Source organism: Pleuronectes platessa, chromosome 2 (assembly GCF_947347685.1).
Source record: "Pleuronectes platessa chromosome 2, fPlePla1.1, whole genome shotgun sequence".
NCBI lineage: Eukaryota > Metazoa > Chordata > Actinopteri > Pleuronectiformes > Pleuronectidae > Pleuronectes > Pleuronectes platessa.
Genome location: NC_070627.1, coordinates 13773396 through 13799470, shown reverse-complemented (window position 1 = coordinate 13799470; position 26075 = coordinate 13773396). Strand labels below are relative to the sequence as shown.

Sequence of the window (26075 nt, the reverse complement as noted above, 5' to 3'; positions counted from 1 at the left end):
GGTATTTGCAGACTACCGCCCCTCCAACATGGGGCCGGACTGTGTCCTCTGACAGCGGAGAACCACAGGGAAGTCATATCACCAACTCACCACTGAGGAAACTGTGGCTGCTTGTGGTTCTGTGGGGCTGAGACCGTCATGACACTCGTGCAAATGTCCAGACTTCGTTCTCCTTGGGACTGCAGCGGGGACTGACAGCCTGTAATATGACTCCCATGCTTGGTAAGGCCGTATTACACGCCAGAGAGGGAACCACATCAAGTGCAACACCCTGTGGTTTGTTATATTTCAATCCAACTTTTTGTTCAAGGATATGCATCACGAAAAAAAATCTGAGATATTAAAGGTCATCAAATGAAATTTTGACCCAGAGCCCCTCTGTAACACACCAGTTCATTTTCTGGTGTTTCTCTTTGTTTGTATGTATCTTACCTTCCGCAGTTTGGGCCTCAGGAAAGGTGCACTTTTTTAATCATTCAGTTATGACTGTAGCATATATCAAAATGGACGACATGTCTGCTCCTCAAAAGTGAAGCCATCACTCTCATGTGGACTGCAGCAGTGCACAGTGCTCAATGGCCTGCAAAGTCTAACTTGGCTCTTTAGTGACACCAAGCTTGTTAACTTGGTATTACATGTATTATTTGTTCAACATGCTCAGTGAAACACCATTTGGTTTGTCTTGGTTTAATTAAACCATTGTGTTCAAGGATTTGCGAAACATAAGGAAAACATAAACACAACTATTACAGCACCACCAAGGCCCAACAGCCCCTAAACATCTACCAATCTGCCCTTACTGTCACACTCATAGATATCAGAGGATATATATATTATACCAAAAGTTTTTTTATGGACCCAGAGCCCCTCTGTATGAGATTAATCCAGTTTCTAATTGTGTTTTGTATAAATATCTTACATCTGCAGGTTTAGGCCTGAGTGCAGCAGCACATACTCCCTATTAAAACTAAAGTCAGAGTAAACGTTAGATAATTAAATCCCAAAGATAGTTTGTAATTGTAGTTAGTTCTTATCACACTGATGTTTTTTCAAGTGTACATGTTTCTGATACGTTTGTTTTTTATTCGTTATTTGAAACTATAAAAACAAGGTGAAACATAACTCGATACTGCAGCTCCATCCCTCAATTGGCATAGTGCAGACTGTGGCTCCAAATGCACACGATGGCAGCCTTCGTTTCCAGGACATTTGAGCTTCTTTACTGGATAGTCGGAGAAAGGGCAGACACTTTGTCCATCGTTAAAAACATTGGATGCTTTTGACCAACCCCAAAATAAATTTGATCTAGCAGAACGAAGTAAAGAACTGAACGATTTTTTTTATTTTAAAAACCTACAACAAGTCAAACTAATATTCATAAAATAATCTGAGGGTCCTAAGCAATACAGAGACTCATCCAGTCTTCTTGTTAATTCTGTATCATATTTGATCATGTTGAACAGTAGCTCTATCTTGACCCAGCTTGGACCTTTACCCAGTGGAACACATATGACCATATGGGATCATTAAATGAGAGTAATTTAATGGGATGGCCACCCACCACTTTAATGGTCACATTCATGGTGTCCCTTTGAAAACTGACCCTCCCGGGCTTGATCCCACCCACTAACTGCTTCCTATTATTCCCATGGTTTCCCTGGAGATTGTTGAGCCCGGTCCCGTCCGGACCGGACAGCGTCGTGTTCGTTGATTCGAGGTTCAGATGGGAAAGGCAATGATTAGACAAATTCAATGTTCAAAAGTTTCACAGTAACAAGTTTATTGTATAAGAACAATACTTACAGAGAGTCTCTGGGGTTCTGCCGGACACGTCACCAGGTTCACTGGATCATGTCGAGAAGAAGCGCTCACACTCATCAAGTCCACAGTATATATCAAAACACAGGGTGGGCACAGAGGCGGTTCTTTTTCTTTGAGGGAATTCAGTTATTGGCCAGATGTATACTGTTTCCTCAAAGTGCAGTTTTTTGCAAGCACATCACTTTCAACTGACCAGGTGTCCCACTACTGTGGCCTTGGCAAACAGGGAGCTTGCTACAGTGGAGAGACCCAGCAGATTAGACTTAGAGGAGGATTTCATATCTTTTTCTCACCATGTTTCATGAAGCATTGTATTAGTTCTGGCACGTCCTCTCTCTTTTCTGAGCATCCGTGCTTTCATTATTTCAAAACTCAAGATGAACTTCCACCACACACTTTTCTCCGAATTGTATTTTGCAGTCAGATTGACACTCAGATTGATACCTGCTTTCTGTGGTCGTGCTCTGGGCCTGACCCTGTGTCTGAGTCAAAAAGATATACATCATTCCAAATAAAAGAAACAGTTGTAGCATTATTGATTATATAGATTATACAGCTAAAATTATTCACAGGATATAGGTAAAATATAATCACAAGATACAGAGAAACAGAGATATCTCAACAAGATCTCGGCAGGTTTCTTCTTCAGGGCTAATCCAATAAAATGTTTAACGGCCCCCTCAGGTTCATCCTTGACGAAAGAAAGAATTTCAAGGTTTTCTCGACCATATATCGCGTTACACTCTCTTCAAATGAAAAGATGAATGAGCAAGCCAAAAGACATGCCCTTGTTGCTCCACCCCTGACCTTTGCATTATTTACAGTTCTAAAAAAAGCCATTTTATTTATTTAATGCATTTACTTTGTGCATATTAAATGCACTGAGCAAATGATGCAGGAACAAAGCACAAACCATGTTTCTTTATACATTGCTGCAATGTATAACAAAGACCACTTTAAACACTTTTCTTCACTGAGTCGTGTCAGGGGAAATAATATAATGGTATCGGATTGAATATCATTTAAGTATTACAAACTATATTTTCTGTCAATTAAAGCTTTAGTGTTAACTGTACAACAAAATGACAATAACAGTGTGCATTGATGCAAAAGACCATTGAAACAGTAAAGACTGGACCCCTGATCAGACACAATCTTATAATCATTGTGGAAGAATTTCAAGTCCCCCTTCCCACGCCCAGCCTTTAACCGTGGGGTCCTTATGGCAGAACATTCACATGCCTGGGGTCCACTTTATTTTATCCATATATGTTTCCAAGAACCTTTGGTCCGCCTTGACACGCATCCTCCCACTGGGGTTTTGGCGCGTCACGGTGGGGCGGAAGGTGGTGCGGTCCACACGGCGGCGCACAGGGGAGGCTGTCGAGGGTGTCGTCCAGAAACTAGCCGACTTATTGGACAGGCCTGCGTGTTGCTGCTAGGGGCGTGGGCTGTGAAATATCCCACTTTCCTCAAACCTCAGTGTGATGATTTTTTCTTTACCAAGACATCAGCATCCGCATGAGCCGTACATGAGCAGAGAGATGCGCCGATGATGTGAGACGCCTCCTCCGACCTGAGGGAAACCGTGGCGCAGTGAGCGTAATCTGATAAGCGCCCGGGTCCATCCTACACAGGACAGCACTCATCTGCAGGGATAAAAGAGGAACCGCTACGTGCGGATAGTTGGAGGAACAATGCAGAGATGCTGAGGTCACATTTCACGGAGGCGTTTCAGGGTTTCGCCCGGAACACCTGCCTGGTTTGCACCAGCCAGAGCCCGGGTCGATGAGCGCGCACAGGGGATGACAGCTGCGCACTTGGCCGTCCCGTGATGTGTCTTTGGAGGGATTAATGCGTCCTGGCCTGTCCGCGGTGAGGCCAGGGATCTGTCTGCGGAACCGATCACATGTTTTATAGGAGAGGGGGCATTATGCAATGTGGAGGAAACACGTCCATAGGTTAAACTGCCCACGACCACAGGCTCAACTTGGACAGCTCTGTGCAGGACTGCAGCAGTGAGGTGGCAGCGAGGAGGTGGCGCGCATCCTCCTCCGAGCTGGACAACATTCAGTCGGGATGTTTTGTGTGCAGAACAAATTCAAGACGTAAGGCCACAACACCGTGCGCCGGCGAACTGCGTCACTGCATGCGAGTGTTGCAGGAAGCCAGTAAACTCCCCCTGCGCCGCCGGGAGGCAGAGGAGCATGCCCATCACCCCCCTCCCTGTCGCCGGTAAGTGTCTCACTAGTTACCGGGCATGGATCCGCCGGATGACTCAAGTAGAGATCCGCCCCTGGGCTCCACATACTCCTCAGCACCAAATCTAGACTCGGACATAAACGCAAATGCCTACAGGCCTGTCTATGAGAACGGGACGGACCACAATGTCAACATCCAGAGCGCAGCCCTGCGGGGAGCCAGCGATCCCAGCGCGTACCCCTCCACGGACTACCGGGGCCTCATCCGCCAGAGGTTCATCCGCAGGAGTCTGTGGGTGTCGGACTCCGAGGAGCAGCATCCGGTGGTGGACACGCCGGAGTGTGTCAACAGCAGCCCGGTGCTCAGCATCGACCTGCGGACCATCGTGGATCGGAGTAGGACCCGGGTCCTCCAAGGGACCCACCTCGGGCTCGGGGAGACGTCCAGCACGGAGAGCCAGGCGGGGCTGAAGGAGAGCACCACGGAGAGCGTGAGCGCGGACGAGGGGAAGGGGGAGGGCAGCGAACCCGAGCCCAAGGCCGAGGTGGTCGTGGTCGTGCCCCCCGACGTCACAGGTAAAGCGGGAAGTGATGAGAACGAAGAGGAGCCAGGGATGAAGGCCTTGTCCACCTCACCTGGGGGCCGCTTCCTCAAGTTTGACATTGAGCTGGGCAGAGGGTCCTTCAAGACCGTCTACAAGGGTCTGGACACCGACACCTGGGTGGAGGTGGCCTGGTGTGAACTCCAGGTGGGTTCACCGACCAGTCATGGTCAATATCCCTCATATGACATCATCCTGTCATTATAGGGATCCATTCATTGTTTGATTGGCTGTATATTTTAAAGGCACATACTCCAAAAATTCCTTAATGAATGTGCTGGTTCCATGGGGTCAGAAGAGGGGCCTTTGTGGAGGGGTAGAAGTTCCCGGCAATCCCTGAACTATTTAAATCAACTCTATCTGAAGTTGAAACAGTGACAAAATAACAATGAAGTAAATGTCCAGTCTGAGCAGATAATGGCCTTATTTAACATCCTCTCAGGTCAGGGTCTGGATCGTTGTCGGCTTATTCACGGCCTCTTGTCTTCCTCCTCATATATTCTGGGGAAGTTATTCTGAGATAATATACAATCTCACCTTTCTAGAAGATGACACAATTAATCGTGTACAGCCACAAGTATTTGTGCTTGTTATCCCAGAAATAGTTCAGAGTACGACTGCACTGCAGATAGAAGAGGGACAGTCTGTTAATCTCACATCTAGCTTTTAACTTGTCAGTTTTCACAATCTCATTATTCTTATAGCCTTGATGTCGCAATCATGTAGTTTTGAGTCATCTAGATTTAGAGCTGAAAATAATACCTTCTCAAAAATAACCAGGACAGATGATGAGGCGTTCAAGTACAAAATGGACTAAATCCAGTTGTTTTCAAAGACCTGCCAAAGCCTCAATTGACCTCCTCTCGAATACATTCTGCTCCTTATCCACAATGTCAGCCGAAGAAGATGACACAACTTATTATACAGAAAACACCTATACCGTCATGACAGTGACAGCTTGCTTTGTCACTAATCTGTGTATGTGGTAATCTAATGATCAGTTTAGATACTATAACAGATTAGCCTGCATGGAGGCGGACATGCAGACAGTGGTTGCCCTTTCACGACTCAAAATGTGCCACGCTCTTGCAGCCAGGCCAGAGCACATTACACTGTGGGGAGTTCAAACAAAATGAGGTGTTATTCTGCTGCAGAAATGGCGACCTTTTTCTAGTGTTCTCCAGCACGGTCACTTTGGACACATTCATATAGCTTCAGTTTCAACAAAACCAGCCTGTCTGGTTCTGGTTCTGATACATGAGACATGACACTTTCTTCACTTAAGTGGTAACTGGTTGTAGCAGCCACTATTTGAACACATCACGCATAAATCAGCTATAACTTCATTACTCTGTTATTACAATTTTTTTACTTTCTTTTATTATGCATTTCTGACATGTTCATTATTCTGCCCTAAGTATATATAACTCAGTAAGCTAAATGTTTTACCCTGCAGATCATTTTTTAAAACTTTCATGCCCTGATTGTTTTTTTGTTCGAGACAATGCACTGGATTATACCTATATATTGGTGTTTAGATGTAATTGAGCCAAACACAGCATCATTTAAACAACCTTTAATTTAACATTAATTACCACACTGAGACTAACGTTTCTGTGGCACGGCCCTGCAGTGTAATTTGTTAGATTTAAGTCAGCCCCCCAATAAAAAATAGTGCACAGAGTAATGTAGCTCTGTGTCTCGATCACTGCATGTCTCTAAAACAGTGGATGAGACAGTCCCCAACAAATGGTGATGTCCCTGGTTTAAGATGATCCTACCTACATTTGTAACCTGTATTGAATTTAATACTGTTGCTCAATATGGAATAACACATACAGGTTTTTTTTTCAGTAGGTCCTGTCATCTGTCAAGAGACAGACATTTATTTTTAAACATTGATCAGCGAAGACATGAATAACAACATGCAACAAGTGCAGTATGTGTGTGTTTATGCATCTGTGTGGCATCTGAGCAGGTTCTTAGGGGAGCTCTGCCGATGATTCAACCATTCTGTCCCCGGAGGTGAGGCCTTGCCCTTTGTGCCTGCGTTGCTTGCTCACAAAAACCTGCTGCAACTCAGATACTGTGTGTGTGTGTGTGTGTGTGTGTGTGTGTGTGTGTGTGTGTGTGTGTGTGTGTGTGTGTGTGAGTCTGTGGGGGTAAAACTAAGAATGAGACAGCAAAAACCTGGATGGTCGTAAAAAAAAAGCACCAATCAGATTTTAAGAGGAGTGAGCTGGTGTCTGGTGGTGAGCGGATCAGACAGCTATAGTCTTGTTACTTGTTTATCTACTAAGTGATGATCAAACATCTGCCGGGTGAGGTGATTATCTGAAATTAACACATCATACAGCATGATTTAGTAAAATGCCCAAAAACTTTACCCCTCTGTGTCACAGCGTTACATTATTATTTGTCTTGTTTGATGACTTGATGATGAATGCTAAACGCAGAGTTATACCCCTGTGGCATTACCACGCAGATGTGTCTGGAGAGTATCTAGGAGTGAATCATGCTGATACAGCTCTCTGCGCCAAGACAGGCAGAGGGGAGAGAGGAGAGAGGAGCAGGGTGGGTTCAGCTGAGGACAGCGTTGAAGAAGTGTGGTGTTGTATACGAGGCAAAGCAAGAGTTCTTTATCGATGTGTATCGCACATTGTCTTGACCACTCCACACTCAATTAGCTACAAATATCAGTGTTAATTAGTTATTTTTACGCAGTTGGTATTGTGTAAAATGAAGTCTCTGTCATTCAGTGCTATTAGTGCCACACCCTGCTAAGACCTCTGCAGAGCATCCTTAATAATCTGTTTGGACACGGCCCAGGAAATAGGTTGATATGATCCGAGAGATAAGACATTGTCCAAAAGATTTGTTGTCACTAATAAGCAGGATTATGAAAATAGATATAAAGGTGTATCCTTCACAAAGCTTTACATAATCAAAAATGCATTAGTTTGCGCACTACTTAGTTCACCATGAGCTGTCAATAAAAACTGATTCCCCACCGTCAGTCAATAACCTATATCCAGCGAAGTACAGTGGGTTATTCTGGTTTAAAAAAATGAAGAGCAGCCTCATTGCTCCAAGCAAAAAGTGTCTCTACGAAAGACAGGGGGAGAGAAAATCTGGAGGTCATGTAGCTTTAAAGCCGCTGGGTTGTATCTGCCATGCTGAGTGGAGAGAAACAGAAATGTAGAAGATGTTCGCCGTCAGCTGTTTTACTATTTATACAACAGTTCAGGGAAGGCAGGGGCCAAAATATTGATCCAGTATACACAGATTCACTCCAGCTTGTGCACCCAAAGATGCAAGATCTCCACTTCGAACAACTGTTCACATTACTCCTTAAAAAGCTTGACGTATTCCTTGATGTTTCCTTGCTGGAAAACCATTTCTTTACATGTTATAATATCTTACGCTGATGTTTTGGTCCATAATTCACCAGCAGCAGATATGAAATATTTTTCCGACAATTAGTCTTCTGAAAATACCATCAGGATTCCACTGTGAGGTGTGAGGTATTCTAGTGCTGTGTGTTATATACACAGTGGTGATAAAATACGTAAATGGTTCAGACCCCCATGTCCGCCCACTCAAAATACCAAGGTTGTATTCACTGTAAACACGATAGAGAGGCATTTCTGAAAGGTTTCCACTACTGAAGCAACACATTGGCTATTTCAGTACGGCTGAAAAGGAATTGTATATCTTTAGTTGCCATTTAATATAACAGCTCACTGAAAATAACAGTCATCCGGGCCCTCCCTCATCCACCACCACACTGCAAATGTGGTCAGGCTCCAGAATACTGGAAAAAATTAGTGGGTGAATTTGGAATTCATGCGCTCTAATTTAAAAATATATAATCGTCTTTCTCTATTTTCTCCAGGAAAGGAAACTGTCTAAAGTTGAACGCCAGCGGTTCAAGGAGGAGGCTGAGATGTTAAAGGCTCTGCAGCATCCCAACATTGTGCGGTTTTATGACTTCTGGGAATCACCGGTGAAAGGGAAGAAGTGTATCGTTCTGGTGACAGAGCTGATGACCTCAGGCACACTAAAAACGTAAGAGTCAACACGATAATCATTAGGGCCCGAGCACCGAAATCGGTGAGAGGCCCTATTGAATCTGTAAGGATTTTTATTTTGTAAATGGATCTTTATTGATACATTTGAGGATTATCTGTCTGCTCCTCATCTTAGCTTGTCACTTTCACCTTTATACTTGACTGGTCATTAGATTCAAACATTAGTCTCTTATCGCTGCTTCTATTAGTCCGTTTAAAACCACCTTACAGTACTGACCATTAGACTGCCCACATCATGTGTATCACGTTTCATACCAGATGAATTACACTATTACAGTAGATCTAATGTTAGTTAGACAGATATGAACAGAACTGTTGTGATCTTAGTATCGTTTTATCTCACAAAAATAATTAAACATACAGTAAAGACAATACAATTATTAATATTTTATTAATGAGAGCAAAGAGGATACAGCTAATCACTGAATATTTTATCAATTGTATATAGCAGGCCACAGACCTTGATATGTCACTTTTCCAGTTAACATTATGAAAATGCTTTTACCTGGTGTCAGCTGGAACCTCTCCATCATAGTAATGGTATTTGTTAATCTCCCACAGGTACCTGAAGCGCTTCAAGGTGATGAAACCTAAAGTTCTTAGGAGCTGGTGCAGACAGATTCTCAAAGGCCTCCACTTCCTCCACACAAGGACTCCTCCAATCATCCATCGAGACCTCAAGTGCGACAACATCTTCATCACTGGCCCCACAGGCTCTGTCAAAATAGGAGACCTCGGCCTGGCAACACTAAAGAGGGCCTCCTTCGCTAAAAGTGTCATTGGTTAGTCCTCAGCAAGATGGCAAGAGACTGTTTTATTGAAGTGTGGCTAACATAATATATATTTCAGTAATTCAATAACTTGTTGGGGCCGCTTGGGTGCAGTGGAAAAAAGCAGTAAACACAACATAGGCACTATTTTGCACTATTTGTGTTCCTTTGGGGTCATGATTTTGTTTACCTGAAGAATGTAACTCCAATAGTCACATATCTGACCCCTAATGTACGCATATGAAATGTTACGCTCAAAATTTTACTTTTGTCTCATTGGAAATAAGTTTACCTTATTACAGTCAGTACCCTTTATTTTTACACAGTATTTAATCTAGTTTAAGTCAGCACAGTATTTACTTTAATCCCATACTAGGTTTATCAAAGTTTTCTCAAATAGCTTAATGCTAGAGGATCATCGAACATATTTTTTTGATGTCTTACATTACGGTGTTTAAGTCGCACAGAACATCTACTTCTAGTTAATTCTCTTGTCTGTCATTTAGAAAATGATTAGAACCATGATTTGCAAGGCGTGTTGAATTTCAGTCCTCGACACGGGTATTGATCCCAGTGAAACGGAAGGAAACTGATAACCGCATGGGAGTTCATAATTTATGGCCTTCTCTTGAATTATTTCTCCAGGCACTCCTGAGTTCATGGCCCCGGAGATGTATGAGGAGCACTATGACGAGGCTGTGGATGTCTATGCCTTTGGGATGTGCATGCTGGAGATGGCCACCTCCGAATACCCGTACTCCGAGTGTCAGAATGCTGCACAGATCTACCGCAAAGTCACCAGTGTGAGTTCACGTTTAACGCTGCTGATACAACTACCTCAAGTTGGTGCATAACATTTGTATTGACCCAGGGTTGTTAACTACTTATTTTTTGTTATTCTTATTTGGCGGGGACTTAATTTTGAGGAACCAGGAGACAAGGTTGCAATGAGTCATGATTGTTAGTTCCTGGGTTTATCATATATTTTTGGTCAAGCAGTCTTTAAAATGTTGAAACCTTTAATCAAAGTAGGAATAATTCAATAGTCTCTTTAGTTTGCGGCCAAAACACCAGTGTTGTTCAACTTATATTGATGAAATGGACAACAGAAACAAATATTCACATTTTTCAGGAACCTTTAAATAAGGCTCTGTAACTAAACGGTGATCACTACAAAGCTACAGCCATTGAGTGATGCAACAAAATGCTAAAATACAACAGAAAAGTGTCATAAAGTCAGCGAACTAACATGCATTGCATATAGCCATCTAAGCTACTGGTCATGCTAGAGAATAAGGTTGAAGCAAAATTATCGAGTGTATTGAACTGTGATGTGTATTATTTCTAATGAATCTAAACTTTTCATTTGTCAGAGGAAATATTTAATATTCCAAATGTTATAAAGTTCCACACTAGTTAAATAATCAATGTTTTTGTGGATCCAAAAATGTCTTGAACTAAATATTACAGTTCTTCTATTACCCTTCTTAATCCACAGTATTGAGATTGTTTTGGAAAAAAATAGATTTTTGGTGTTTACTTTTGACACTGTCATGCAGTCCTGTGCAGTGTCCCGTGCTTAGTGGTAGTACTGCTGTAAGGAGTGTTTCAGTTGGTAGGATGAGGCATGTTGATGCTTGTTTGTTTTGCAGGGGGTGAAACCTGCTAGCTACGGTAAAGTCAGCGACCCCGAAATTAAGGAAATTATCGGGGAGTGTATCCGTCACAGATGGGAAGAAAGGTAAGGGTTTCCCAGCCTGTGACACACTTTATATGTACTGTAGATACAGGTGGATGTTTCAGTTCCTGCAGTGTGACATATATGCCAGTGTTTGACTCTGTGTTACGCAACATAACATTTTCCTGTCATTGTGATCTTTAGTGATTGTGTATTTCCTGCAGGTACTCCATCAAGGACCTCCTGAATCATGCCTTCTTTGCAGAGGATACAGGTGTGAGGGTGGAGCTCAATGAGGAAGACGATGGGACGAAATCATCTATTGGTCTGAAACTGTGGGTGGAGGATCCTAAAAAGTTGAAGGGAAAGTACAAGGACACTGGTGCTATTGAGTTCACCTTTGACTTGGTGAACGAGGTCCCAGAGGTCGTCGCCCAAGAAATGGTAAACAAGTAGTTCTTGTTACAGAAAGGATAATTCTATTTGGCAAGTAAAAACAGATGATAGTTGTTGAATTTGACTTTTTGATTATCGACTGTTAACTTCAACAACAAGAATTTGATCAATCAGGTGTTTTGAGGATGTGATTGATCTCATTATATTTAGTTTGGCTTAAATGTTTTTTGCTCTATTTTGACCTTGACTGCTTTTGTACTGGCCAATCTGTCTGGTTTCTTTTGTCAACTTGACCCTAAAATTCATTCAATCATTCATCACACTCATTTATGATAGATATTTAGTTTGTAAGAAATATGACCATCGCAACAGTACTTCTACTTTGTTGCTGTAATAGCAGTTATATAGTTACCGATATTTATGAGCGTGTGCAGCTTGATGTAATTCTCTATAGTTCTTGTGTGTAGTCTAGGTGTCTCAGTCTAATAACTCAAGCGTCCTTACTTTGGAACACAGTCTCAGAGCCTGTTATTAACCTAACAACGTGGTCGCTGGTCTGTCTTGTGTTGTCTGTTGATCTTTGCTCTCCCATGAAAACTTGTGTAATATATATGTTGTGTTATATCTGTGTGTTTTGTGAATTTATCACATCTCTCCTGTGTCCTCCAGGTTGACTCAGGTTTTTTTCTGGACTGCGACGTCAAGATAGTGGGGAAGTCAATCCGAGACCGTGTGGCTCTCATCAATTGGAAGAGGGCGCGCACTGTCTCGACAGGAAATGTTGAGATGCAGCAGAACCTTCTGCAGGTGCCCAGTACTGGTGTACCACTGGGAGCCACAGCAGCCACAGCAGCCACAGCAGATAATGAGGACCAAGAGGGGGAGCAGCAGACATTCATCTGCACTGTGCCAACCACCACATCTACTACATGTAAGAGACTGAGCAAACACACATGAATGTATTATATGTCACCCAACCTCTGCTAATAAATCTCAGTACTGGTCCAACCCACGCAGCCTTTAACAGTAAATGGTATTGACTGTGACTGAAAATGGTTTAATTAGTATTTATGAAAATAAGAGTGTAGCAGTAAAGAGGCTCCTACTGTTAGTCAGGAATGAGACATCATCTACCACCTTTTGAATTTTAATGAGACTACTCCACTGTCTTGTCCTCCTGTCATTATTCAGTGTTTGTACTTACTGCAAAGGGCATTTTCTTTTGCATCATGATGACATCTCCTCTCTGTCCTTGCAGCTGACAGTGGAGAGAGCTCTATCATGCAGTTAGACGACCTAAACAATCAGCAAAACAGGCCCTACCAGTCTCCTCCAGAGCCCGTCTCCACGGCTCACATGGTTTACAGTCCTCCTGCACAGGCTGACCCTCACCTGCACCAGGGGCCCTACCAGCAGCCCACAGCACAGGCCCCTCTTGACCACTACACACAAGCATCCACACAGTTACATCAGGGAGGCTACCCTCAACTGCATCCTGGGGCTTATCAGCAACCTGCAGCACAGACCTTTCAGTCTCTAACAGTGAGTAAAACATGTCTCATTTCTGTGGCAACTTTCTTAAATTAGATTTTTGTCGTTCTGGAATAACAAAATTTTTATTTTCTCTTTTTTTGTGCAATTACACCCGATCAGCGTCACAGCAGTGATCCCTTTGTATGCCATAACAGCCTGCACATCAGTGAGAGCCCAGTGTGTTTTAGGCGAGCAAGCACCTCCCTGGTTGAGATGTTGCGGTGTCGGCCGCACCCCCTCACTAAGACAAGCCCCTTCCTAAGTCCGTCACTGGATCTGGTTTCCCCAAAAAGCTCAGTGCATGCCACAGATCCCCTGTTCTCTAACTCTGCTCAGAATCCGTCGGTATTATCTCCTCTCTTGTCCGCCCATCATGACTCAGCAAGACATTTGAATTCACCTCTCCTTCCCCCGAATTTACAGCCTCCCTCAGAGCTGGGTCAGAGCGCCCCCCTTAGCCCGCAGCCCGACCGCCACTGCAAGGCTTGCATGTCTCTCCTCCTGAGAGACAGGACGAAGGGAGGCGGATCCCTGGGACACACACACACACGTTCCTTCTCCGCATCCACGCAGTTTACTCCGTTGTCTAAGCCAGGCTCCCACACATCTCCTCTGTCAAAGTCTCCTCCGGTCACTTTACGTCTGCCTTATGCATCGCCCCCTCTCCCGACTTCAAGCAGCCTTTCACCCCCGCTGACTTCACCTTCAAATCTTCCTCCGCCCTCACGGTCACGGAGTTTGTATGAAGGCGCAGATCTCACTCTTCTCAACCACTGTCTCCATCATATCGTCGGTCGCAGGACCAGCACTCCCACCCTCTCTGACCGAGTACTTAATCATCCGATGGGCCCCTCCTTCTCAGTATTTGAGCATGTAGACAAAAGTCAGAGCCTGGAGATCCCACTACACCACTGTTGCCCATATCTGGATAGGAACAAGCTGTCATTGCCACACAGCAGCAAAGGCAGAGCGGATCCACTGGTAGGTTAGAGAAGGAGACTCCATTCAGGCTTAATAACTCCCATAGAAGCAGCCTGCTGTGTCTATCATGAATCTGCCAGCTGCTTTGCTCCTATGGACTTTGCATAAGAATAGCCAAGTGCAAAAGCCAGTCTCTGCTGCTGCTTTATCCACAATAAGGTTTAATATCTGCTCTCATTTTTAGATAAGGTCAGACCTCAGCAGGAGTTCGGGGTAGAATATATAATAATGTCCCAGTAGAGTGTATGGCATTGAAAACAATGGGTGGCTGAAGATAGATTAATGGTTTTACTCCCCTTTTTCCATTTCAGCTTGCCTTATTGAATATTGCCTGCTGCAAACATGAACTCAGTGGATGGCTGAAGATAGAGTGATGGTGTCTCTCTTTTACTTTTCATCTTACGCGATTAAACCGTGGCAGCTGCAAACATCCCTCTAGATTCTTGCATATATGCCTAGCCCTGCATTGATTCCACACTGAATATTTCATACTTTGTGCTTGATGACCCTCTATCTCATAGTGGGTCGTGTCGTATTATCATGTCTAAACACACAGTCCAATAAATGTAATCTCTCGTGTGTCTCTGACAGACAGTTTCTGCTCCAGCTACGCCAGTCCCCACTCTGCTCCAGACGAGACAGACAGCCCAGAGCTTCCCGGCTGCAGCCCCCATTCTACAGACACAACCTGGACAAGAGCAGGTACTGAGTGCGTGAGAGGCTCCGGATTATCTGCGGGTTTTACCCACCTTGTCCTGTTGTATAAAGTCCATAGAAAATCAGGAGAATCGGATGTGAGAACTGGATCCATCGTGAGCGAGTGGAGGGGTTGACGACGCTTCTAACATGCAACAGACGCAGAAATGGCGGTGACACACTCGTAGAAGACGCAGAGGAAGATGTCTTGAGAGTTTGTGGCAAAAAACATTTCCTCCTCACAAAAGAGGAAACCTCCGTCGTGTCCATGTACTTCTCACTTGAGAATAGTCAACCTTTTCAATGTCCTGAAAACTGTAATGACAAATAACATAAGAAGATGCTCCATATTCCTCATTTTAAAGCAGGCGATTTGTTGATCTTCTATATTTGCCCGTAATTCTATGTTTCTCCTCTAAAATGATACGTAGCCTTAAACCTGATTATTCTTGTAAATTAACAACCTTTTCTTATAATAACATGACTTTAATCTCTTTATTCCCTTTAAGTGGCCCTAGTCATTATAACATAAGTGCTTTTCCCAGGAAAAGAGTACAAAATATTAATGAATTTACATAAATTAGTTCAACTAAAATTAGAGTGGTACATACAATAAACGTTAGGATTGCTAGTTGAAATTACACTAGCTGTATGTAACTGACTACTCGATTCACTTTGCTTATTTCACATCCTAAGTTACTAAATCTCTAGTGGGTGTTCAGCAAACATACAGTTTACATACATATTAATGTGCAATTCAATGGCAACCATAGGAATTCACAGTATTTGTGGATCATCTGTGTGTGAGGCGGGAACACAGTGCACCTGAGTGGTCTGTAACGCTTCATCATTTACTGTATATGTGTGTGTATGTGCATGGATTTTCATTTGGTCTGTGTTTTCTTCCCATTTGTCTTTCCTCCCTGTAGTGTCATCTTCAACCAGCTGCCGTCCTGCCGCAGGTAGAGCCATGCTCGTTTATAACTTACTGTCAAGCTACAGAACATACACACCAAAAAACACACAGATTAAGTGGATCATTCTATTTTTGACCAAGGGGAAAAACAAATATTTAATTTTCCCTCCTTAGCTTTTATCTGCTGACCAGTCTACATCTCAGCTGAGCCTTCCTGACATATCTGCCAATCATTCTCCAGTCGTCCCCCACTCCTGCCCCTTCAGATCAGCACAAACATATGATAAAACTAAGATTTAGACAGAATAAACATCCTATGATGATTAGGTTCCAGGGATAGTTCATAAAGGGCCTGTGTGAATGTTATTTCTATCGACTGGTGTTCATCGTATATCCATTTTCCCCTCACTCTTTCCCAGTTTCCCTCACCATATCCTGTTGTTCAGACAGGGGGCCACAAGCCCCCTCCCTTCTCCCCAGCTCCTCTGCCATCTACCTACAGCAGCAGTGGCCTGTCTATGTTGAGCACCTACTACTCACCTTCACCCCGCTATCCCTCCCTCCCTCTGACCCCTCATGCTGCCATGACCACTATTCCCCATCTAGGCACCCCTCAAACCCCTCTGTCCACACCCCAACACATGCCTGTAGTGGCACTCCAAATCCCACTCCTCACCATGGTCATGCCGCCTGCAGCACCCCAGCAACAGGGCGGCTTCCATACCACCCATCCCTTACCTCTCTCCCAGGTACGAACCACCCCATACCCCGCCCCCCACCCTGAGCAGGAACTGGGTGAGCAGCCTGTCCAGGTGAATATTTGACTCAGTTCTCACTGTAAATGGCTGGTCATTAGAAATCTGTAGTCCTAAGTGGGTGGTCTGTCTTATCCGTTCGTGTAATGCACGCAGGGCATGCGTTTGGGGATTGAGGGATGTACAATATTTGTAGTAACCGATGAACAATTCCAAAGATATTAAATTTTTCTTCCAGGTACAGACGAACTTGGGAGACGTTCAGCCTCGGGCTCCAGTCCAGCCTGTCTTGCATGGTGTTCAGACCCCTCTCTGGGGAATCGCAGCCGATACAGAAACTACTGTACATGCTGAAACTCAAACAGCACAACAACAAACAACAGTGTCAGCCCAAGCTGCAGCTATACCTCAAACTCCAGCTTCAAATGTCCAAACTTCAGCCCCAATACAGGTTTCAATAGCTCCTGCCTCGGCTCAAGCACCAGTCTATGCACCAGGTCCCACTTTTGAGCCATCTCGTGACTCATCTTCTGTCATGGGTAAACCGCATCACTCGGTCCGAGGTTTGGTCTTGGCCCCAATCCCTTTCACCCTGCCAGTCCCAGGTAAATCTGCAGCCCCAGCTTCTGCTCCAGCTTCAGCTCCTGTCGCAGCTTCAGGCTCTGCTCCAGTTCTGCAGGCTGCTGGCATCCAGACGGCAGTGTCACTGCCTGAGTGTGCCAGCCTAGCCACGACTCAGCAAAACCTCGAAACAACATTTGCATCCCGCATCCTTCAACAGGAGTCCACTGCTGAGGTATGAACGAAGCAAAAGTTTGCACATTTTTGAGTGTGTTACTAATCTGTGCAGATTTTTTAAGCTGTTTAAAATCAGTGATGTTTGATTATCACTGAGAAAGCATGGTAAACACAGTTGCCTTTGAAATTCACACATATACCTGTTTGTCTGTCCTCAGGATGTGCTTCAGGACAAACCAGTATCTTTACCCAGCTATGCGTATGACAGGTGTGTGTCCTCTTCAAATGAACTTCATGTGATGGAAATGCGTCAACAACCTGAATATGTGATTAAGTGGTTTTTAAACTTTTCTATTTTTGAAGTCTCAACTCTGATGTGGCATCTGGTAAGGAGACGAGCGACGGCTATGACAGCTTGGCCAGTGTTGGGAAGGGCGATGGAAAACCCAGGAAACACCACCGCAAGTCTGCCCGCACACGTTCTCGCCAAGAAAAGACAAGCAAACCCAAACTAAGCATGCTCAATGTGAGTCATGGGGGCACTTCTGACAGCCGAAGCTTCAGTTTATTAATATCTGAATGTTTGCTTATAGTAAAATGTAACCTCTGCCACCAAAGGTTTGCAACACTGGCGATAAAATGGTGGAATGTCAGCTAGAGACTCACAATCACAAAATGGTGACGTTCAAATTCGATCTGGATGGAGATGCACCGGAGGAGATTGCCACTTACATGGTGAGTTCGGCCTTTTGCAGTTAGCGGATTATTTGTGTTCGATTGGTTATATTTCTGATAATTTTTAAAAACTCTTTTCCTGCAGGTGGACAATGGCTTCATCCTACTGTTAGAGAAGGAGATCTTCATTGACCAGCTGAAGGACATCGTGGATAAAGCGGAGGACATGCTGAGTGAAGATGTAGAAGGTGAAAGAGCGTCGACCTTGAGTTGTAGTCCTCCACAAGGCCAGATGTCTGAGGGGTTAGTGGGAGAGGTGAGAGAAGTGCAGCTATAAATATGAATATAGTGTGAACAGATGTAGTACACATGCTTATACATTGACCTAGTTGTAGTCTAATAAATACAGAGTGGCCAGTAAAATCCATTTGTTTCTCTCTCTGCAGAGTCCGCAGCCTGGAGCACCTCAGCCTGTCTATCAGCAGAATGGTAAAATGTATTCCCAGTGAATCCTTTTGTATGCGTTATATTCACTTGTAAGTGCTTTGGGTGGTAATTGTCTGATTTCATGGATTGCAGTTCTTCACACGGGGAAAAGATGGTTCATAATCTGCCCTGTAGAGGAGACCACCACATCCAGCCAGGAGACCCCGTCTGACGGCACGGCCACGCAGTCTCCTGCGAGTTCAACCACTACCCAGCCTGCAGACTGCAGTGGCACTGCGAGGCCTTCCAGAGGTGACTTTTTTTCTACAGAGTTTTTGCAGTTTAGTGTCTGACTGCTGCATGGGAAAACAGCACTACCGTGTGGCAGCTGAAGGAAAGACATTGTTAAGCTCTCATGGGCTTTTGATGACTTCGTCATTTTGTAATAAATAATGTAATTTTCTTTTCCTCCCGCAGAAGACGGCTCATCTTCTACAATGTCCGGAGGAAGTGGAGGCTTCTCCTATGACGTGTATGGATTCTGTAGTCCCCCAATCATGTCCAACACTGACCCACTTCTCTTCGCCACTCTGTCCCCTCCTGTGTCTGCTCCCCCAACCCTCCAGTCCGTATCATCAGTGGAGCCTGCTGGCTCTGTGCCGCCCAGTGTGCATCAGGCCCAGCCAGCAAGGGCTCAGAATGTGCCCCCATCATCCCCACATGCGTCTTTCCCAGTCGATGAGTCACAAGGATCCCCTCTAGGAACTGTCTCCCCGATCCACGCCGCTCGGCAGATGCCTGACATGATGAGTCCTGTTTCTATAGCTGAGGAGGTGCCCTGCTGCCCTCTGGTCATGCCACTTTCTCTGGATGTGAGCGGTTCACAGGGTGGGTCTCCCCTGACCCCACTTCCTCTCCAGGAGCCCGATTCAGCCAAAGAGCCGCTGTCTGTCTCCTATGCCTCAGCAACACGAAGCGAGCGACCGCAGCAGCCTGTGGTGCTCCACCAGCCTTATTCCAGCATGGGAGGGACCAAAGTGTCCTCGCTACCCCAGAGCCCAGCCCCATCCCAGCACGGTGCAGGGCCCGGTGAGTCAGATGGCGAAGGACGGCTTGGCCGCGGGGGCTTTGTGGACAGCACCATAAAAACACTGGACGAGAAACTAAGGAACTTGCTATACCAGGAATATGCCCCCATGTACCCATCAGGCAGTGCTGCAGAGACACCAGGCTCCTGCACTGAGTACATCCAGTCTCCTCCTGGTCCAGACAGCGCCATGGGAGGGTCGGGAAACAGCACGCCAGGGCCGATGGGGGAGGGACGCTACAGGACAGGGGAACAGCTGGTAAGCAAGATAACATTAAAGAAAGCCAACTAGTTCTATAACAATATAAATATTGATACCATCAGAAAATTAAAAACAAAATTCCCGAATATAAAATTTTAATTCAAACTAAGGCTGCTGCATGTTGTTCATGAAAAGCAGAATGAATTGGCAAAGTCTCCATTGATACAATATATATAATAATAACTATATTTTTTGCAAAATATGGACCTCTTTATTGCCATCATTGCTAACAAACCGTAATATTATTATGAAGTATTATATTGATACTTACGAAGTATCATCCTAGGACAATTCGTTGTTTGTATTTGTATTTTCTGTCTCTGCTGTCCTCTCTCCCTGTTGCCTCGTTTAGCCTCAGATTCCAGAGAGAATGGACAGTTTGAGCACACTGAGTGACTCAGCCGTGTGTGGTATGTACAGCCTACACTCATCAATGCAACACAATATAACTGGTCTTCAACTTTAATTACTAGATTTGCACTGCATTGGTACAGTCTTCATTGATCGATTGATTGTAGAACTTTTTGCAGCTTCCATGTCAAGAAGACACGTTCCTCACTCTGTCTCCTGCTCCGGAGCCAGAGGTCGATTTAAGGTATGAACGGGAGTTTTCTCTCACATTTCAGTGGAAAGTAGATCTCACTTTCCATTTGAAACATCATGATGCTGCATGACCATTGAGTCTGCTCCTTGCTTTTGGCAGATCATTTCTGTTCCCCCTGAAGTGGCAAACAGACGAGATGTGAAACAAAGGAGCTGGAGCAGCGCTGCCTCACCAGCACACCCAGTTACATACAGACAGGACCATGTTCAGGCTGAGGCCATGGTCACCTCCACCACAATCGGCCGTTTCTCTGTGGTTAGCACTGAAGACGACCTCACACAGAGTACACGCTTCAGCCGCTACTCTGCCCCGCCTGATTTCTACCTGGACACGCCTCCTTCCATGGCAAAGCGGGGCTCCCTGCCTCGTGCCCTGACCTCACCCTCCGTCCCTGTGGACGTCACTGTCCATGCTCGCTTCCTCTCCTCAGACTCGGGGGCCGAGAGTAGCCCTGCGAAGCTGGCCCCTGCCACCCCATCTCACCGGACTCGCTCTGAGCGCAGAGGAAGTGACCTCATGAAGAGGGCGGTGGCCTTCCTCCGTCGCTCAGGGCGCAGCAGCAGTGTGCAGAGCTCAGACTCACCAAGTAGGCATGGAGGCGTGCATGGTTCAGCCTGTGGCAGCAGCGATAATGACTCAGAGATGGATGACTCAGACATGAAGAGGGAACTGCAGAGACTCAGGGAGAAGTAAGGATTGTTGTTTATCTAACAGCCATATTAAGTGTCTTTAAATGAAAATATTTGTTGTTTAGCTTGTAAGTGACCAGTATTTTCCGCCCTTTATCTCCTCAGACACCTAAGGGAGATCTCTGAGCTGCAGGCCCATCAGCGGGGAGAGGTGGAACTGCTATATAACCGGCTGGGCAAAGCGGCTCCACCTGGCCTTGGTCTGTCTCACACTGCACCGCATAACGGCCGTAGAAAGAGGTCGAGCAGGCACAAGCTGAAGCCTGGCAAACTTCTCAGCCCTCTGGTCCAACAGTTTAGAAACGTCACAACAAAAAGTAGTGACTCCAGCAGATCTGGTGAGTGTCTTTTGTGAATCTCCAGTGTGCAGAAGAAAAGACTACACCGCTCTGATGCTTGTGTGTGTTTTCAGCTGCTGCTGCTGCAGGCATAGGTGAGCCTACACTGAGTTTAAATGGCTCTCCAGCCAAAGGGTCTATCCCCTCACAAGGCCGGGCACGGTCGTGCACGAGCCACATTCCCAGCTCGACCTCAGAACCTGTGCAGACTCAACAGCCTTGCTCCCTCAAGGGCTCTTTGTCTTCAGATAATATTTACGCTGGACTACACGGAGACGGTACCAGCACACAAGTTCCACCTGCACAAGGTGACAACTAGCATCACAGTCTTTTAACTCAGTAGAGCGCACACCTCCGCCAAGGTGCAACACTCACTGCATTTAAATCTGCTAGAACCAAACTTTTATTTGGAGCTGCACCAAATTGCTCAATTATCAGTCCCCCAAATATGTATTCTACCCTGGGACAGTGGTACAAATACAGAAATAAGGACATTTCTGCATCAACGCCTTTAACCCATGCCCAAAATGAAATTGGTTCTTTCTTGGTCTATGTCCCATCATTCCAACCAGTATCATTGAAATCTTTTTAGTAATTTTTGTAAAATCCTGCTAACTAACTAACTACCAAACAAACCAGCGGGCCGGGATAAAAACATAACCTTCTTGGCGGAGGTAATAATAACCATCCTGTTAACATTCAGATCCAGCACAGAATTACTAACAAACACGTGTTTTGTTTTGATAAGGTCGGATATTTCAATGTCTGCTCATCTTACCTTAGTGTCTCTCTCCCTCTTTGATTATACTCCTCTACAGGCTGGTCTAATTACCCTCAACCATCTGAGAGAGTCACCTATAAATCCAGTAGCAAGCCACGAGCTAGATTTCTCAGTGGGCCTGTGTCTTTGTCTATCTGTTTGTATCTCCTCTCTTCCCGCATATCTTCACTCATTTATCCTCCATATTTTTGAATTCTCTTCTTTTAGCTCAGCAATACTTTTCTGTGACACTGCTGGATTTTTTTGTTGCTTCACGTCGTTGTCGTCACTAACTTTCAGGCTGTTTTTTCTTATAAAATCCCTGAAGAGTAAAGTTTGTTTTGAAGAAGTACATTTTTTTAATTTTATATTTATTTTGAAAAGTTGTTTCAAAAACCTTACTCAAATTTGAATGAATTAACACATTTTCTCCAAAACATTTGTTTTTTATTATAACTAATAATTAATACTACTAACATTTAAGTGTCTCCAACTTATGCTGATGCTTGTTTATTCATCTTTTAACACGTTTGCGACTCATTCACCCAACATTACAAGTCAGTGGAGTTTTGCATGCTACATGGACATCAATCTGCTTTAAAAATTTGAATCTCTCATCTCCCTTTAACCTCTCGATACTCATTCATCTCTCTAATAATCCAACGCTGCACATTGACATGGCTCTCATCTGGTTCACCTGCATGGTTTTCCTAATACATACATTATACCGCCTTGTTTTCGGGGACTGATTGCTTTGTTCACCCATTTGTTAGTTTGTTTTGAGTTTGTTCCTTTATTTTGCGGCAGAATCCAGCAGCTTTGTTTTGCACCTTGTTGACATTCTGTTAATGATCCTTATTACCTGCTAATGGAGATGTTACAAGGTCTTTTTTGTCTTATAGGGACAACACTGAAGAGACTATGTATTGGGAAAGACCGCGGCAGCAGTATGTGAAACGACTACAAATAATTTCATTAAATGTATAGTTACCTCGTATGAGTCTTATCAGCTAAATGTGTGTGTGTGTGTGTGTGTGTGTGTGTGTGTGTGTGTGTGTGTGTGTGTGTGTGTGTGTGTGTGTGTGTGTGTGTGTCTGTGTGTGTGTGTGTGTGCAGGGTCTGCAGCCGGAGCGGGCACCTTCAATCAATCCCAGCAGCTGCCTACCGGTGCCACACCTCCACCTCCTCCTCATCAGCCGGTGATGGGACTGGCCCAGGCCCAGGCGAATAACAGCAACAACAAGACAGGCACATACACGGGCACCTCCACGAGTGAAAAGGACCTGCCTGAAGACTTGCAGCGGCTGATGGAGGACTGGGCCCAGGAGGTTCTTATCGTCACCCACAGGCCGCGCACCAACTCTCTGAGCATCAGCGGGCAGCAGCTGTGGGATCAGGTTGTGCATCGAACACAAAGACATCTGGCTAGTGCTTCATATGTGAGTGTCATGCTGTTAATGTAACAATATGTGTTAAAGGCAGAATGGGAATTGTGTAGTGTTTGGATACTGAGGCCTGATGGGAAGAAAATTGTTTTAGCGGGAAACATTTAAAGTTTTCATTTTATTTTTTGAAACTGCCCTCCGTTAGGCAACATTTCCAATCTAGATATTATAGTTTGTGTATTTACCTACATAATAATTAGTCTGTGTAGTTAAGCGGTTTTCTAACTCTCTCAGGTATCGTCATGGACAGGACTTGGTCCAGAGGCCTGCACTCGGTCCCTGACATGGCCGGACAGCCCCAGGTCAACGCTGACGACCAGCCCCTCCACAGGGCCCCATCCCAGCTATCAGCTACACTCTCCCGCTCCTTTTAGGGCCTTGTCCTCCTTCCCTCTTCCTTCAGGAGTTTTTGTCTTTCCTGTTGCGCCCTCAGCCCAGGACGCTCCCACCCCCACTGCAGCTCCATCATATCAGCCGCCCGACCCCAAAGTCAGGACTCTTTAACCTGAGTAGCATTGTGTCTTCCAAGTCTTTACCAAAAACAAATCTGGTTATAGTTCTAGTCAATCTTAGTGCACATACTGTATATATCTAACCAGCATGTAAGTTACCTTATGTACATACCCGTCTAAAGTTTTATGTTGTTTCTATGTTTCATTTGCATCAACATACCTCATGTGCATACTGTACATCACATCTGTGTGCAGTGTGTTGGTATTAGTACATTTAAAGATGTATAGTTTGCTCAGTCAGGCTCTAAAGTGCGGATTTCATTCAGTGCTTACATACAGGACGTCTCCACCCACTGTACATAATGTACCGTCCATCCACGCTTTGTTTATATAAATACTTCATGTTTATGTTGCTCATGTCCCTCCCTACATATAAGCTGACTTGTGTATATATATGAATTCTTGTTTGTACATAGCTCCTGTGTTTGTACAGTTATCATTAGGTAAACAATAGGTCGATGCTGCAGCTACGTGTCTTAATGCAACAACCTATTAGTCACCATCATGCCGTCACTGTGAAGACTTGACTTCCTGGTCACTAGGGCCGGTTTGCTTTACTCTGTTCTCTCAGTCCAAGGACAGGTTTCATTCCTCATCGATGAAATGCTTCCAGCACAAGCGCTTGAAACTTGATTTGAATGAACTTGAACTTTATCTTCAGGTGAAAAAAAAACAACAAAAAAAACACCTGCGAGAGTGCCTTGAATTGCAGTTTCAGTTCTCTGAAGAAAAGCATTTAGATTCAAAGCAGATACTAGATATTCTATATATACGCTTTCACTTCCAAAGGTAAATTAAACGATTTGAATAACGAATGTGGATAAAAAAAAAAAACACATTTAGTTTAGCGATGGAACGTAATATAATCAGGTCGAGGTTGCAGCTCATCAAATATCACAGATTGTAAGAAAATGTTCAGAAAACAAGAAAGGTTATTTAAAGACAGTAAGTTTTTCCTTGTTCACCGGAGTTAGTTTTGGTGGGATTGCTCTGCCACCTGCACCACAGCCTGCATGAATACACTGATATTCTGAATGTGCACAGGTAGATGTGGTGAGTCACGGGAGGATTTTTCGGTATTCAAATCATACGACAAGGAGGTCTGAAGGACTCGGAGCACGAGTCAAAAATCATAATCATCCCATACCTCTACCAATGCAGTCTGTAGCTTTATACTGTATATCGTTGCCTTTGCGGTTTTTAAGAGATTACTGTTTGGCTGGTGGCTGTTTGATACATGCTGATGATATGAGGACGTTACAGGCACAGTCATGGAGAATGTGAACTAACGAGAGGCCACAACTCTTTGTAAAATGAGTAGGTTTTGTAAATTGTGTTGAATAGACGCTGGCCTCACACAATCACCCGGCTCATGCAGCTAATTGTATTTATCGTAGCTGGATTCATTTGAAAGATCTCCAACAAGTATTGCACTATCATCGCTTCAGTTATTTAAAAAGTACAGCCTCGAAAGATAACATCTTTAATTTTGAGGTTATTGTATGATTCCCTCAGAGGAGTCGTTAGTTGAATGCATCATTGATTTGATGTATTCCTTTAAAATAAGTGGCAGAAATCGATGTGGTTTAGAAGTAGGACTGGGATAATAACTTAGATAGCAAAACAGTTATTTCCATCTCTGTCATCCCCTTTAACTTTAACATATGGTTCCTACCTTGTTTAAGTTAAATGGGTCATTATGTTTCAGTACAGCCGGAGGTCTCACAAGAGAACCACAGAGGCTGAGATACTCTGACTCAAAAGCTTCGGAGAAGATCCAGAAACGCTGGTAACCGCATTTCCCATAATAAACCTCAGTAACATCCCTGGCATCATCAGGAGTAAGTTTTAATCATTAAACAGCAGTTTGTACAGGCTTAGTTATTACTCCCTGTGGCGAGTAAACAGAACTTTATGAGTTTATTTGATTGTGCCCTGATAAAATTCCTCCAAGTTTGCACAAAATGATAATATTTTAAAATTAAAATGAATTACTCTCTTAAAGGCACAATTTCTTTCGTGATGACATAGATTTTTTTTATTATCTTTGTGCTTCACTCAGTAACTCTTTAATGCTTGCCATGAAAGGTAGTTGTACG

General features: G+C 44.3%; 1 protein-coding gene across 1 annotated transcript; it reads left to right on the top strand.

Moving 5' to 3' along the window:
• The first annotated feature begins 4035 nt into the window (after positions 1 to 4035).
• On the top strand, positions 4036 to 24764 carry wnk2 (WNK lysine deficient protein kinase 2). Its single transcript, XM_053437568.1, has 27 exons — positions 4036 to 4771; positions 8520 to 8692; positions 9277 to 9497; positions 10131 to 10288; positions 11138 to 11226; positions 11388 to 11607; positions 12229 to 12490; positions 12818 to 13101; positions 14665 to 14775; positions 15699 to 15731; positions 16679 to 17236; positions 17397 to 17446; positions 17542 to 17704; positions 17797 to 17913; positions 17999 to 18169; positions 18300 to 18342; positions 18433 to 18591; positions 18757 to 19625; positions 19981 to 20038; positions 20159 to 20223; positions 20332 to 20921; positions 21027 to 21259; positions 21334 to 21567; positions 22078 to 22176; positions 22922 to 22966; positions 23136 to 23458; positions 23699 to 24764. Exons 1-27 carry the CDS (start codon positions 4082 to 4084, stop codon positions 23966 to 23968), a joined length of 6288 nt encoding a protein of 2095 aa, XP_053293543.1. The 5' UTR covers positions 4036 to 4081; the 3' UTR covers positions 23969 to 24764.
• The last annotated feature ends 1311 nt before the right edge of the window (positions 24765 to 26075 follow it).